Below are 15,956 nucleotides of genomic sequence, written 5' to 3' on the forward strand. Positions count from 1 at the left end.
CCTCACTCCTCCAGGTGATAAGCCTGGGGCACTCATCAGCTGGCTTCCAGCTGACAAACCTCCACCTCAGAGTCTATTTCCCAAGAACCCCAATCTGAGCCTTCTCCCCAGAAGTTTCCTTCTTCCCTAACACATAACATTTTCCAGGCGGGTGGAAATCAGTGTCGTGAGAGTTCTATTCACCAGACTAAAGGTATTTATGATGACTGATTAATGGATTTGGCACACTTACCCATCGGGTGTTTTGCCAAGGCTTCCCCCTTGAAATACCACTGTCTCTCCAGAAACTTCATGTTTAGCTCTAAAGCAAAACAATAAGACTTTAAATTAGCCTCAAAATTTTCATACCAGTATTCAACTAATTGATTCATTTCTTTGACAAACTGATAAAAATAAAATTCCATAGCAAGATCTACCATGTGTAAGATGTAAAAGTCAACTAAATCCTTTCCCATCAGCCTGAGAATTCTGTAGAACTAACTTTAGGGTGAACAAAGAGATATAAAAGACCTTCCACATGAAATTAAACTGCATTACATGTGGTCACCCATTAAAAACTATCCTCCCTGCAAGGAAGGTTGCTGGAAGGAAGGTTGGTGACATAAAGCAGTCACCAATTATAACGTTGCCCTTCTCATACTCTTCACAGATCAGACTATGAAAGACATGTGAGCTTCCCCTCTGCGTCTTCATTTTCATTTAACTAATGGCAATTATGGTATTTTTGTAATCCAATGCTTTGACTATCGTAAGATCATTCAACCTTCAAAGCTTAACCTACTGGCATGTTTCTGAACAGTAGTTTAGTTTACTTTACTGTCTAAACAGTATCCACTGAATAATTAAACTGCTATCCACCGCATAACAATCACTGACTTCTAATTTAAAGACTTAACAAACAGGAACATCACTTGGATGTTTTCCCTCTTCTAGTGCATATGCTCAGTATGTGCAAAGCTTGCTGTACATGTTTAAATCTGAAATGTACAACTCCAACTGTACCTTTTGCCAGTCATAAGTGTCTCTACAAGTGTAGAAACCAATTCCTGTTGATCTTGTTCATTGCCCAGTTCGTATACCAACCCAAGGCCTTTTGAGGCAACATCTTGGCTAAGTTCTGTACAAAAGTCAGACAAAACAGTATTACTTTAAGGAAAATCTGTCTTCTGGACATCGTCAAATTTTTTTAAAAGCTGTAACAGAAAACCAAAATGGGGACACTTGGGTGGCTCAGCAGTTGAGTGTCTGCCTTTGGCTCTGGGTGTGATCCCAGGATCCAGGATCAGGTCCCACATCGGGCCTGCTTCTTCCTCTGCCTATGTCTCTGCCTCTCTCTTTCTGTGTCTCTCATGAATAAATTAATAAATCTTTTTTAAAAAATGTTTTAAAAAAAGAAATCCAAAGTGATTTCAAAGTAAAGACAAAAAAACATAATCTGGGATACCTGGGTGGCTCAGCAGTTTACCACCTGCCTTCAGCACAGGGCATGATCCTGGAGTCCCAGGATCAAGTCCTGCATCAGGCTCCCTGCATGGAGCCTGCTTCTCCCACTGCCTGTGTCTCTGCCTCTCTCTCTGTCTTTCTCATGAATAAATAAAATCTTAAAAAAAAAAAAAAAAACATAATCTGCCTATTTTGTTAAAACATTAAATCGTCTCAGGGGTGACAGTACCAAAGGTCCCCGTAAAAGAAAACTACATGAAAAAAAAAAAAAAGAAAGAAAACTACATGCACAAAAGATCCAACCCACAAACCAAGTGAACACTGCTGGGCCTCAGTGTGCAGTGCAAGTGACAGAGGATCCATACACTGCCAATCACACACATGAAAAGTACAGCAGCCTCATGGGATTCCAAAATAACCACATCCCATTTTTTTTTAAATAAAAAGTCAATACAAAACCGTATGTTTAAAACAATTTATAAAACAAAGCTACCATTTAAATGTCTAACACATTTGCTCTCTCCGGGCTTATGTCACATAGAGAAAAGAAACCAGAAATAGAAAAAGGCTATTACTTAGAAGTACTGATGTTAAAGACAGCCTTGGTTCCATTTTTAAATGTAAAATTGAAGAACATGATCTAATTAATCAAATCAATCAAAAAGAATCTACTTTCCTGTGCCCTTCTTTTTTGTTCCTTAATCTAGATTTTTCAAAACTTAAAAATACAAGCTTAATGAAGTTTGGAAATCAAATATTTACCAATAACTTACCATCATTTTCCGACAAAATGGAAACAAATGCACTCTGAATTTCTTTCAGGTGAGACTGAAACAAGAAAACAGGCATTTAGAACACAAACTCTACCTCCTAGAAGATAAGGGAGGGCACACACACCTCATTAGATTCTTCGGACCCGAGGCAGCCACAAACCCTCTTGTGCTGTCTCTGAAGGCAGCCAAACTACCTCAAGGCTGTAAGTTTACAGATCGTCTAATGCACACTCTCAGCCTCCATCCTGACCACCTGACTTTATGCCTTCAAGATTCGAATCATCTTCCAGTCAATATACATCAGGCTACCTTCCTTCATGCACAGCTTCTTCCAAAATATCTGTTACTGGTTAATGGCCTTCACTACCAGCACTGGCCCTCACCTTCAAACACTTTCCTTCCTACCACCTTTTCATTATAATATTTCAAAACTGATTTCCAGCAGTGCTGAGCACATTTCTAGCATGGCTTACCTTCACTTCTTTATGGGTACTTAGCTTCCTCACAAGGGAAAGGAGCCAGATGCAGGCCGCTTGCCTCACATGTGGGTTGGGGCTGATGATATGTTTATTTAAAATCACATCCAACACCCAGGGGACCACATCATTCACTTTGGCTCCTGGCAGGAAGAAAAGAATGATAAGCAGCAATTAAATGACTAAAATATCCTGAAATATTAAATTTTCCTCTATATTTATTCAATACAACAATGGAGATCATATTCAAATCTAAATGACTACAGTGTTTATGTTGCTGAAGGACGGATAATCATCCATTTCAAAACCACAAGACCTGTGAAATCCCAGGATCTCTAACAAGGGGCCCGAAGCCACACACTCCCTCACCCGTGGGGTCCTAAGAACCAGTGCACCTGCAGTGCAGAGGTATGAGGAGCACGAGCAGAACATCCCAAGGCTTCACTATGTGATAAAGGACTGAGGGACACATAACGTGGAAATGCAACTCTGCCTTGACTTCTGATACCAGTCCTCCAGAAAAGAGTACAAGTTTGAAGATAATACCTAGAACTCCCTCCTTGCTTCCAAAGAACTAAAAAAAAAAAAAAAAGGTTCTCATTCATTATGCTATGTTCACTCTCCTTGAACCAACTATTTCTCTTGGCTGAACCAAACTGATAAGGCATGTACAAATATCAGAAAAAGAGTTAAAATGGAACACATAAATTTTGTTTTTTGCTTCAAATGTGGTACCAAGATCGGAAAGGGCTACTTGAGGATTATGAAAGGATTAGCTGAGCATGTGGTACCAGCAGGGGGCGTATATTCTTCTTCAGTCACCAGCCAGGCATCCCGGGCAGCCACGGAGCTGGTTCCTATTGCAGCGCTGGTAATGGCTTCGCCAATAGTGAACTGCAGTTCTATCTGCTTGGCCTGCAACAACGGAAACAGAAGCCATGAATTGAAGAGAACATTTCCCAAAAACAGCCATTTCCACAAAAAAAGCTGTTTTAGATCTTGTCTGTCAACATGCTGTGTTTTTTGACTCTTGTCTAGATTGTTTTCCCCTAAGGTGGTGGCTCAGAGGGCAGGCGAGGGGTGGAAATAAGAATCTTCTTCCCACCCCATGTTGCCCTCTTCACCCTCAGCAGAGAACCACGGAGCAGGGATTTTTAATCTCTGGAGGAACAAGTCATGGACTGGGAAGCCACACAGATCTCAGGGCAAATTCTAATCTCTCACCAGCTACATACACTTAATTAAATAGCCTCAACTCTGTAAGGAAAGCATGACACTACGGCCCACCTCGTCAGGCCATAAGAAGGAAATGAGGTAAAGCTTCTACATAAAGCTCCTAGCGGACATGAGGTGTGCAGTCACAGCACAGTAAACAGCAGCCACTATGACTTATTACCACCTCCTCTGTGCACTGTGAAATTACACAGTGTCTGCAAGTTACTCTCCACTGGTTTCAAAAAGAGAGAGAATATGGTAAAATGGTAAAATCTGGCATCTCTGGATTAAAGAGTGTAGAAGTACAGAGATAAATGGAGAGCTAGATAGCTTCAATACAAGTTAATAATCCAAACAAGAACAGGAGCTCGGATTATTCTCACAACTGCACTGTAAGTTTGAAATTGTTTCAAAAATCAAACATTAAGAAAATTCTATATAGTACAGAATATAGTATATATACTATATAGTATATTATCAAATTTTTAATAATTTTTTTTAAAGATAGAAAGCCAGCAAGCAGGGGAGGAAAGAGGCAGAAGGAGAAAGAGAATCTTAAGCAGGCTCCACACCCAGCACAGAGCCTGACACGGGATCTCAATCTCACAACCCTGAGATCATGACCTGAGCCAAAATCAAGAATTGGTGCCATCCAGGCGTCCCTCAATTTTTTTAATTTGGTTTAGAAATTTTGACACATTGGGGTGCCTGGGTGGCTCAGTCAGTCAAACATCTGCCTTCAGCTCAGGTCATGACCCAGGGTTCTGGGATGCAGCCCCAGGTTGGGCTCCCTGCTCAGCGAGGAATCTGCTGTTCCCACCCAATTCATGAGCTCTCTTAAATACATAAATCTTCTAAAAAGAAAAAGAAAGAAAGAAAGAAAGAAAGAAAGAAAGAAAGAAAGAAAAGAACAGAACGCAAAGAAAGCAAGAAAGAGAGAGAGAGAGAAATGAAAGAAAGAACGACAGACAAGACAAGAAAGATAAAGACAACGAGAAGAAGAAGAAAGATGAACTCCCCCTCTCCCTCTATCTCTCTTGCTAGCGCCGCTTCCCCCCAGCACCCCTCTCCCACGCACGCCCTCACTCCCCCCTCCCGCCACTCCCCCCTCCCTCCCTCCCCACGCCCCCCTCCCCCCTCCCCCTCCCTCCCTCCCTCCCGCCCTCCCTCTCCCTCCTCTCCTCCCTCCTCTCCTCTCGCCTCCTCTCCTCTCCTCCTCTCCTCTCCTCCCTCTCTCCCATCCTCCCTCCCTCCCCCTCCCTCCCCCCCACACACTACCTCCGCACTCACTCATACGACAGAAAGACACTCCTCCCTCGAATACACAAACACTTTTCACCCCTTTCCACCCCCTCACTCACTGACTCACACTGGACTTGGACCGGTTTTAGTTCCCTTTGGCCTTGTTCTCTGTTTACTATAAACTGGAAAACCACCAAGAATATGGGGAGTAAGAAGAGACTGAAGATCAGAGAGTCCCCACGAGGAGCATGGGAAGAGTGACCTCTGGGAGAATCTACCAAGCACCGACCATGGTGTAGCCAGCCATTCCTAAGCTCAATCAACCAAATGTTCTCATCTCGATGAGGTGTCACATGCTGATACCAGATGCTTCCTACTCTGAGGAAATAGAATTTCAGGGCTTCTTCAGTACTACAGTTTCCCTGGTCAAAAGCTTCTTTGGCAACTCTAAGCAGAGAAAAGGTATGTCTACATAGAGGATCCTATACTAAGGACTCAATCAATGTGCCTATTTTCAAAAGTTTCCCATTGTTACTAATAACATAACTGGCATTATAAACAAAAACAAAACTCCATTTCTGAATGATATGATACCTAGACTTTGCTTCAAATATTCCAAAAATAAAGGATCAACAGATGAAATAAAAACAGGTAACTGAGGGATTATATTACTATTATGTCTACTTTTGTGAATATTTGAAATTTTCCATGATAATTTGTCCTAGATTACTGTGAATACATTTTGCTTCTGATTCCTTTATCCCATTTTTATCCTTTAATCTCTCCATCATGTTTCTAGGTCTTCATGGATCTCTGTACTTCCAAACTCTTAAAAAACAGCTTCAACAGCAACTTAACAATACAGACAAACTACTCATTCATTCATTCATTAATTTTTTTAGAGACGAGAGAGAGACTGCTGAGCATGGAGCCTGCTTAATATTCTCTTTTTCCCTCTCTCTCTGTCTCTCCCTCATTGCGTGCACACACATGCACTCTCTTTCTAAGAAAGAAAGAAAGAGGGATCCCTGGGTGATGCAGAGGTTTGGCGCCTGCCTTTGGCCCAGGGCGCGATCCTGGAGACCCGGGATCGAATCCCACGTCGGGCTCCCGGTGCATGGAGCCTGCTTCTCCCTCTGCCTGTGTCTCTGCCTCTCTCTCTCTATGTGTGACTATCATAAATAAATAAAATAAAATAGAAAAGAAAATAAAAGAAAAGAAGACACCTTAAGCTTTTCTCCAAGTGGTTACGATGTCAATGACACCGGGGAGAACCTTATGTGGGTAAAGTTCATTCTTTTAAAAATTCACATTAAAAAAATGATAATAAAAAATTTTTTTTAATTCACATTAAAAATACTAGATTAGGATCCTTAAGACCTGGATCCTAACACTGGCTCTGTCACTCAGAGGCCTTAGTTCTCAAGCCCAACCTGCTTCCTGCCTCCTGCCCATCCTTGCAGGCCCAGTAGCAACCCTGCCCCCAAAAACCTGTATACCAAGCCTCCCAGACAGCAGCACTCACACCCTCCTCTGTGAGCCTACTCCCTTACATGCAAATGTCTTTTCCTTCAGTTATTCTTCCCACATTTACTAAGGTCTTCCTACTACCAATCACACTGCAAGGCACTTGCTTCATAGTAAAGATCAAAACAGACTTTGCCTTCAGTCTAGTGGGCAATTAGAAACTGTGACAAATGCTGTGAAGAAAAAGTATGGAGAATCATGAGAGTTCAATATCTAAAGAGTCTACTCTAGTTCAAAGGGATCAATAGCAACCCCAAAAATGAAGTATTCATCTTTCAAAATCTCAAAGCAAAGAAGGACAAAGAGGCTGGTGTACAAAAATGTGAGCAAGTAATGAGAATCAAGCCTAGATGAGGGGCTACATCAGGTCATGTTAAGACTTATGACACAGAGCTAGCAATTGCCTGCTTGTAGGTCTTCCCAACTACTATAAAAATTATCCAGATGACAGAAGCTTGGCCACCTGACTCAAGAACAACTGGAATACCAGCACCCACTTCCCACACTTAGCTGACGAGGTGAGTCTCCACTTCTACCTATATTGCACTGGGTTTTACTCAAAAACTAAAAGGCAAGGACTTTCCCACATACATGATTTAGTCAATGCTCTGCCCACCAAAGTGGTATAAGCCCAAGGCTGGTACTCAGTAAGTACTTGGTGAATAAATGCATAAAGGCTTAATTTAAAATCTCACAGCAGAAGGGGCGCCTGGGTTGGTTAAGCGGTTAAGCGTCTGCCTTTGGCTCAGGTTGTGATCTCAGGGTCCTGGGATCAAGTTCTCCATCAGGCTCCCTGCTCAGTGAGGAGTCTGCTTCTCTCTCTTTCTCCTGCCCACCCCCACTCCTGCTCTCTTCTTCCCTCAAATAGATGAAAATATCTTTTAAAAATAAAATATAAAATAAAATCTCACAGCATCCAAAAATCCAGCTAAAAAATATCTTTTATTTGAATAACTAATAATCAGATAGCAATATAAATACCTCCACAGAATCCATCAGACCTTGCAAGAGGAGTTTCTGGTGAGGAAAATCTCCATCCCCAACTGGAAAATATCCCAATGTTTGGATTGCTCGTTCTTTCATCTAGAAAACCAGTAATTTTTTTTTAAACAAAGTATGTAACAGTTTTATCCCAGAACAGTGTTTCCAAAATGAGATGACAGGGAGGGCAGTCTGTCTAAAGCACTTATGCATGCAAGTTTTTTTTAAAGGATCTAATTTTACAGAATTACATCTCTAAGACATTAGAGGTAAAAAGACATAAAACTGAGTTCACTAAAGATCCGTGGTTGCAAAAGAAGAAAGAAGAAAGCCTTTAACGAGGTTTATTACCCTTCAAACTATTTATAAATATAGATTCTGGGCCAGAGGACAGGACCTAAGATCAAATCACACCTTAACCATGTTAGCAGCCTTTAAAGGTATATGACCTTAGGCAATTTTCTCCACCTCTCTGTGACTGTGTTTCCTCCTCCAGGAAAACAGAGATGACAACTGTACCTACTTCACTAGTCCTGGAGAATTCAATAAATGTATGGGAAGCATCTAGCATACACCTGACACATTGCAAGTACTCAACAATGGTTGGTAATCACTAATTAATTAATAATAGCTAACAAAAACTACAGTGTGATATTCTTTGGAAATTTTAAATATTTGCTAGATCAAAAATAAGATTATGTGTTTATTAACCTTACAGTAAACTGACTTATCTGCTCATTAAATCATGTTATAATTCAACACTGAGGTACTCTGATCACAAATATGTCTTAGTTTACAAAAATGTTTACTGGAAACTAAAAACTGATAAATGTCCTTCTCAGGTATTACTCACACAGCTTACTAACGCCCAGACTTCTTAAAACCAAATTCACTATCAGAGGTTAAGATTTAGATTTGGTCTAAAACTACAAAAGTGGTAAAAACTATTTAACACTTTACTATCCATTTTTCGCATGAAAGAAGAATTAATTACCTCATGCAGCTAGTTCCTTACCAAATCCTAACGCTGTGGGCCTAAACTGGAGCCACTGGCCCAAATGCTGCATGTGCAGAAGTCGTACAAATCACCCCTAACTTGGGACACCTGGGTGGCTCAGCAGTTGAACATCTGCCTTTGGGTCTGGGTGTGATTCCGGGATCTGGGATTGAGTCCCATATCGGGCTCCCGGCAAGGAGCCTGCTTCTCCCTCTGCCTGTGTCTCAGCCTCCCTCTCTCTGTGTCTCTCGTGAATAAATAAATAAATCTAAAAAAAAAAAAAAAAAAAAATCACCCCTAACTCAAAACTAAATAGTCGCCTAGACTCTCTCAGTCTTTTTTTACCTTAAGTCCTTCTTCCAGCTGCACTGTCATGTGTCCTCATTACGACTGTGTATTTGTTCATTTATGTATCTATGAAGCGCAAGAATTTCAGAAAGAAAGGGGAAAGAAGAGAGACTTACCTTATTTGTTTCTTTACTGGAAGGTATTCTATTCAGTAAACTTTCTACAAGATGCAATTTGGTGAAGCCAGATCCCTCACTGGGGATCGGGAGGGGGCCGTTTCTGCCGATTTCACCCAGGGCTGTACAGGCAGCAATTGCCAGGAGGGGCGACGTACTGTCCAAAAACGAGCCTGTGAGCACAGTGAGACAAAACTGAGAGGAATACACTATTGCTCTTGGGGCCCAGGGCTAAGGGCAAGGAACTCCAGACTGGTTTCAAGGTGGTAAAATGAAATCAAAGTCTACATTTCCTTCTAGTTGATAATTTGTTAACATTCACTCAGTAATAAAACATGGAAACAAGGCATACGGCACTGTCCTCTTGTAAACGTTTATGTTTTTTCCCATAATGCGATCATCTGCTGTACCAGAACACACAGGAAAAAAACGTACAGAAAAACTAGAGTACTTCCACTGTTATTAAAAACACACATCCACCATCAAGCAAGGTTTTCTGCAAAGACTTGTGCCTTTAAAGTGCAATGCTGTCAAAAGAAACTGAAACGCTGTAATAAATTTTAACCTAACTCAGAAACTATGGCATCCAAGTCAGCATGAGCACGTGACACATGACATACCTATCGTTTCCGTGGCATTCTGAATGAGCGCCTCTTGTTCCGGCAGGAAATCGGCATCTGTCTCCAGGTCTTGTTGCTCTGCCATTCTCATTTTCTTTTTGGCCAAGTATCTTCCTACCGTGAATCCCAATGCAAGCAAGGATCCATGCTGTATCTCTGGGCTCTGAATTTAACCACAAGATAGCTGTCACTCTCTCACATATGCAAGAATGCACTGAAATAACTATGTTTATTACAGCCATCTCGCCAATAAAACGTAAGGCCAGAGAACAAAACGATCATTTGAGGTTCTACTGAATGTTAACAAACCTGGAGTTTCTAACACTCAAGAATTCCGAGAAGGCAAGTAGAGTCTTGATTCGCTTCCAGTCATCCCCTACCCGACACCCACTCCATGTCTGGGTGAAGTGACTCTTCTGCGTGCTCCCGGTAGCACCCATGCTTTCTTCTAGCTTGGAGCACTTATGTAACTACACTACCATAATTTTCAAGCATAATTTCTCCCCACTGCCAGTGAAATACAATGAGCAGATACGATTTCTAATTGTTAAAACCTCGAAACACAAAGAGGAAGTTTGAATACTTGAAAGCACGGGTTTCCTGACAGAACAGGCACGATGATAGGTGGCAGGAAATGGGGAAGGAGGAAGGAACTAGGATTTCAGCACCTGGGAGTACTGGGTATGTGCTCCCTGCTGTACTCCTAGCATCCGCCATAGTGCCTGTCAGATACAAGGCACTCAAATTTGTTTACTGGACTGAACGAATCCATGTACTATCAATCTCACTTATTCTTCACAATCATAGAAGCTCCTTTTAGAAATGAGAACACGTATCAGATGCTTTTTGGGAAAGCTCTACCATCTCCCATAAAAAAGAATGAAGACAAAACTGGTAACATACATGATTGTCTTTTGTGGTCTTTATAAGCTGTTCTATCATTGACTTCAGCTCATTTCCCGACACTGTAGATACCACCACAGAATAAAACAAGGCTGCCAGTTCACGCATCTCTTCTTTACTGCTATTCATCAGACTCTGAGTGGTGTAGAGAAACAAATATACACGTGATCTACAATCATCTTCCTACTGACATCTGACATTTAAAATTAAAAGAATAAATGATACACTGTATTGTTCAATCTATTGATTATCTGTGAAAAAGGAGCACAATAAGCGATTTCAAAATAAAATAAAAGCTGAATTATACGCCAAAAGCTTCTATGCATTTTCATCAAAAACACAAAACACAGGACAGAATTAATACAGATGACTAAAACAGAGGTTAATAAGTGTTTTCTGTAAACGGCCAACCAGGCTTTGTAGGCCACACAGTCTCTGCTGCAACAACTCCATTCTGCCACTGTAGTGCAAAAGCAGCCACAGACAATCCAGAAATAAAGGGAGTTATCTGTGTTCCAATAAACTTTATTGGAACTATCATTCTTTTGTCAGATAACGTTATTCATCTTTTGCTTTTTTTTTCAACCATTTAAAAAACGTGAAAACCATTCTTAGCTTGCAGGCCCTACAAAAACAGGAGGCAAGGCAAATTCAGTACAGGGACCATGGTTTGATGACCCCTGATCTACATGATCAAAAGTCAAAAACTCTCAGATCATTTTACACTCAGCAAATACTCATAAGGAATAAAAAATCCTTTTGAAACCAGAAGCAATTTCATGAGACTAGATATTCCAGAAAAGCACAAAACTCACACCTCTGGATATATTACATTTATGCTTTCACACTAAGAGATAATCTGTACATTTTACCATAATTCAAGTTCCATTTTCCAAAAAGAACTGCTTTATACAGCCCAAGAGGTATATGAAACTGTATGAGCTATGTTGGTACTAAAAAATTTTTCATTGTTTATGTGAAATTCAAATTTAACTGAGAACCTTGTATTTTTATTTGCTAAACCTGGCAATGCTTTTGGTGTGACCACGAGACAAGAACACTCTCCTATGTGGCTGGTGGGAGTGTAAATTGGTACTGGAGGATGTGTACTATCTATCAAAATTGCAAAAGTCTATGTCCTCAATTCCACTTCTGGGGAATCCATCTAAAAAATATACCTCCTTATATTCAAAATGATAGATTGTTCATTGCAGCAGAGTGAAGGCACCCTAAATGACCATCACTAAGGTTCTAGAATAAATTACGGCATATTAATACAATGGAAAAAATGAAGTTGTAAAAGAGGATGTTCTTTCTATAGTTCTATAAAATACCTCCACATTCTCATATTAAGTGAAAGAAGGTACAAAACAGTGTGAGAAGCTAAATTAAAACTTGAAACATTAAAATAATAAAATTACAACTATATGTTAACCAACTAGAATTTTTTTAAAAAACTTGAAATAATAAACTTGAAAAAATAAATAAAACTGAAAACTATGCACTTTCATGTAAAAGAAGGAAGAAAAATTGAAAAATGCTTATTTTAGTTTGTGTGTATATGCATAAATAAACTCTAGAAAGTACACCATCTATAAATAAGTGATGACTTACATGTTTGTCAAGTGAGAGAGGAAGGGGTAGGAAGTTGGGAGATTTGGATAGGTGGGTGACAGTTTACATATTTTTTTTACACAAACCTATTTTTATAACTCTTAAAACAGAATATATATATATTTTTCCCTTATGTGATTCTCAGTGCATCTCTCCCTGTCATGTAGATGGATCACTGAGATACACTGACCTACATGTTTCCAGGAAGTATTTGAGAAGAGTTTTCAAGATGACCTAAAGGCAGGAAAGGTCATAGGAACACTAGTAGAGAAACAAATTATAAGACTAAAGTAAAATACACAGAATCAAAGAGAAATATACATGCACAGGATGTACCTTTATCCATTCTGTTTTGTCTACAAATTTAGCAGCCAGTTTTTCTGGATACACAGAGACAGCTTCCAATAGACAGTACATGACTGGCAAACCTAAGTAAGAAAGAATTCACAACCATTTTTGCTTCACAACAAGTGATAAACACAGAGCTCACTAAATTCCTTTAAAGTATAAGAAAACTGCTTTATGAGGCATTCCCCAGTTCCACAAAACAAAAACCAACTTAAATGTAGTATGTGATCCAATACAGCAAATTTACAGACTCAGTATCTATAAAAAGATGCCCTGTTCTTCCCACCCATTTCCAAAGTAAAACATTCTCTATTGTTAGCATTTCTTTCCAAGAAGAGTAATAGAGTCTATCAAGGATGAAGCAAATAAGTTTAGAAAAGAAACAAAGGTTAAAGTATTAAATGTAACGTTCAGTTACAGTAGTGAAGGTAGACAATAATTTTGCTATAAACTCTTAGCTGAGTTTAAAATTAGATTTTTGCTTAAGTGCTTTAAGATCTGTCCTCAGCAGCAGGACCTCCTACCTCCAACACCTGCCAGAAGCTGCTGAAGCAGGCCAATGTAGATCTGAACAGGGTTGGTTTCTCCACTCTTGGAAGAGGATGATGAGGATGTCACCTGGCTGCCTGACATCAAAGTCCGTATGTAGCGACCAATGGCTGGGGCGTGGTCTTGCATGTCAGCCAAACTCTGGGAGGTGGGCACCACTCCTGCACTGTGCGCTAGGCACATGCGCAAGTACAGGACTATCTGAAAGTAGAAGGAAGAATACCAGACAAGCTCCTCAAGAAATCAGTGTGGGAGGGTGCTCTTCAACGTGACGGTCTCCCATTTTCATTCCCCCGTCCTCCCTCATAAAGCTATTCAACAAATTCTCACAAAAGCTGGAAAATATGACTCAGGATGTTAACTGAAATTACCATAATGGAGCACGATTTACATAACAAGCTTTTATAAATCCAGAGTGTTTTTAGTGGAGTTTAATGGAGTTAAAATGCAAACTCAACTTTTAAAGTCTAAACAATTACAGGGACGCCTGGGTGGCTCAGCCTATTCAGCCTCCAACTCATTTCAGATCAAGTTGTGATCTCAGGGCCACGAGATGGAGCCAGGCATCGGGCTCCATGTTCAGGGAGGTAGTCTGCTGAAGACTCTCTCCCTCTGCCTCCCACCCCTGCACTCGCATACAGGCACACACACAGAATCTTGGAGCCAATCATCTGTTCCTGTGAAATTCCAGTCGTATTTAATATCCACCAACATAAGGATTTAAGAAAATGGATTCAAATCATCTAAAGAAGAGTCGAGACAACACCATAAAAACCTCTGATATAAACTGGCTACCAAGCAGTCCTCTTGAAGCTCTTTCTTGACAGTTAAAATAGGTAGTAATTCCATTGCAGGTACTCTTACTCACTCTGAACAAGATTACCTCTTGTCATTTAAGTAGTACAAGTCAACCACCTAAACAACAGATAATCCAAACAACTTCAACATAGCATTGGCTTTAAATCTAAAAAAAGGGGGACCTCTGGGTGGCTCAGCGGGTTTAGCGCCAGCCTTCAGCATGATCCTGGAGTCCCGTGATCAAGCCCCGTGTCAGGCTCCCTGCATGGAGCCTGCTTCTCCCTCTGCCTGTGTCTCTGCCTAACTCTCTCTCTGTCTCTCATGAATAAATAAATAAAAACTTAAAAAAAAAATTCAAATCTAATTTGCTATAAAATCACAATAGTAATCAATGCGGAGCACCCAGTTCTTCCACAAAGAGAATCTCACTGAGACAAATACATTTACAGACTTCACTACAAATTAAAATAATAGCTGTTACCAACGACTGTTTTTCTAATAAACGATCTGGTGAAGGACAATGACATCACAATATGGGTTTACTGAGAACACAAAAAAAATTCACACATCTCTTTGGATGTAACAATATCTTTTACAATGTTTAGAGAGCAAAACAGGAATAGGTCCAAGTCCTACCTCTCCGAAGGCTGCTGGGTTAAATGGAAGGACAGTGGTCCCAGTCATGTACTTAGCTGGAGTTTTCATTCGATGAGAAGCCTAATAAAAATAAGCCGAAAATAAACACATTACTAAAACAAAGAGCATGTGTGCCCTTCCTCAATTCAAAAATAACTGCATTTCTAACGATATTACTATTTGCTACTGTTTTTTTTTTTCTAATCAAAATATTTTTCCACCAATCATACTGATTGCATATGTCGCTCAAACCCTAAATGACAGGTGTGGTGCCTTTTCCCCTTCCTGTTTTTACTGGCTTGTTTAAAAAAAATAAGGGATATCTGAGTGGCTCAGTTGGTTTGGCATCTACTTTCAGCTCAGGTCATGATCCCAGAGTCCTAGGATGGAGCCCTGCACTGGGCTCCCTACTCACTGGGGAACCTGCTTCTCCCTCCCCTCCCCGTTCATGGTCTCTCTTGCTATTTCTGTCACTACTTCTCAAATAAATAAAATCTTAAAAAAAAAAAAAAAAAAAGAATAAACCTGGGTGGCTCAGGGGGTTGAGAGTCAGTTGAACCAAGAATCCGACTCTTGGTTTCAACTCAGGTCATGATCTCATGGACATGAGACTGAGCCCTGAGTCACATTCTACACTCAGAGGAAGTCCACTTGAGATTCTCTCTCCCTCTCCCACTGCCCCCTCGCCCTGGGCACACATACACCTTTGCACTCTCTCTCTCTCTCTCTCCAATAAATAAACAAATCTTAAAAATAAATAAGCCTGCTCTAGGCATCTACTACTAACACAGTCACCTCAGGCCACTGCATGCCAGTTATCTTCATTACAACAGAGGCAAAAGGAAAACAGGAGCACAAAAGCATCTTCTGACCACGAACATGACTATGCCTCAGAGAAAAAAACCACAGCTACTTAGTCCTGACCTCCAACTCCCTCAAGATGCCTATCTAAATGAAAAGCTAGGACCACCAGCATACTCAAAAAAACACTGACATAAAAAGTGGGACAGGAAAAAAAAAAAAAAAAAGTGGGACAGGATCAGGACTGGGGGGTCAGGGCAGTCTGTCTGACCTGCCAGCAGAGAGAACTGCACAGACACAGGAGGCTTCAAAATAGCAGATGTGATGTTTCTTGTGATCACAATGGAAAAAATCTAAACTGTTCCCTCAAGCATCCTTAAACTTACAGGTTCTAAACAATATCCTTAAAAATATGTGTTTTTAAAAAAAAAAGCAGGCATTTTTCAGCATGCCATACCATGGAGAAAATCTTTAAACCCATTTTAAACCCAACCAAAATGTTGAGGAGCATAAAGGGAGTTTAAGTAATTCAGCTTGCGGCAAAACAGATCGATTTTGAGAATTACATT

General features: G+C 40.4%; 1 protein-coding gene across 7 annotated transcripts in view; it reads right to left on the reverse strand.

Moving 5' to 3' along the window:
- ECPAS (Ecm29 proteasome adaptor and scaffold) overlaps positions 1-15,956 on the reverse strand; it is a 98,784-nt gene that overhangs the window by 27,924 nt on the left and 54,904 nt on the right. For all 7 annotated transcript variants that reach the window (XM_038553093.1, XM_038553098.1, XM_038553099.1 and 4 more), the window contains 12 exons: positions 14,587-14,667; positions 13,128-13,353; positions 12,592-12,683; positions 10,642-10,776; positions 9,739-9,901; positions 9,119-9,291; positions 7,658-7,759; positions 3,484-3,607; positions 2,690-2,835; positions 2,217-2,271; positions 1,003-1,117; positions 233-301 (listed from right to left, as the gene is read on the reverse strand). In XM_038553093.1, coding sequence (XP_038409021.1) covers positions 233-301; positions 1,003-1,117; positions 2,217-2,271; positions 2,690-2,835; positions 3,484-3,607; positions 7,658-7,759; positions 9,119-9,291; positions 9,739-9,901; positions 10,642-10,776; positions 12,592-12,683; positions 13,128-13,353; positions 14,587-14,667 — 1,481 coding nt within the window. The remainder of the gene's footprint in view (positions 1-232; positions 302-1,002; positions 1,118-2,216; positions 2,272-2,689; positions 2,836-3,483; positions 3,608-7,657; positions 7,760-9,118; positions 9,292-9,738; positions 9,902-10,641; positions 10,777-12,591; positions 12,684-13,127; positions 13,354-14,586; positions 14,668-15,956) is intronic.

The sequence above is a fragment of the Canis lupus genome, chromosome 11 (genome assembly GCF_011100685.1).
Source record: "Canis lupus familiaris isolate Mischka breed German Shepherd chromosome 11, alternate assembly UU_Cfam_GSD_1.0, whole genome shotgun sequence".
In the NCBI taxonomy this organism is placed as follows: Eukaryota; Metazoa; Chordata; class Mammalia; order Carnivora; family Canidae; genus Canis; species Canis lupus.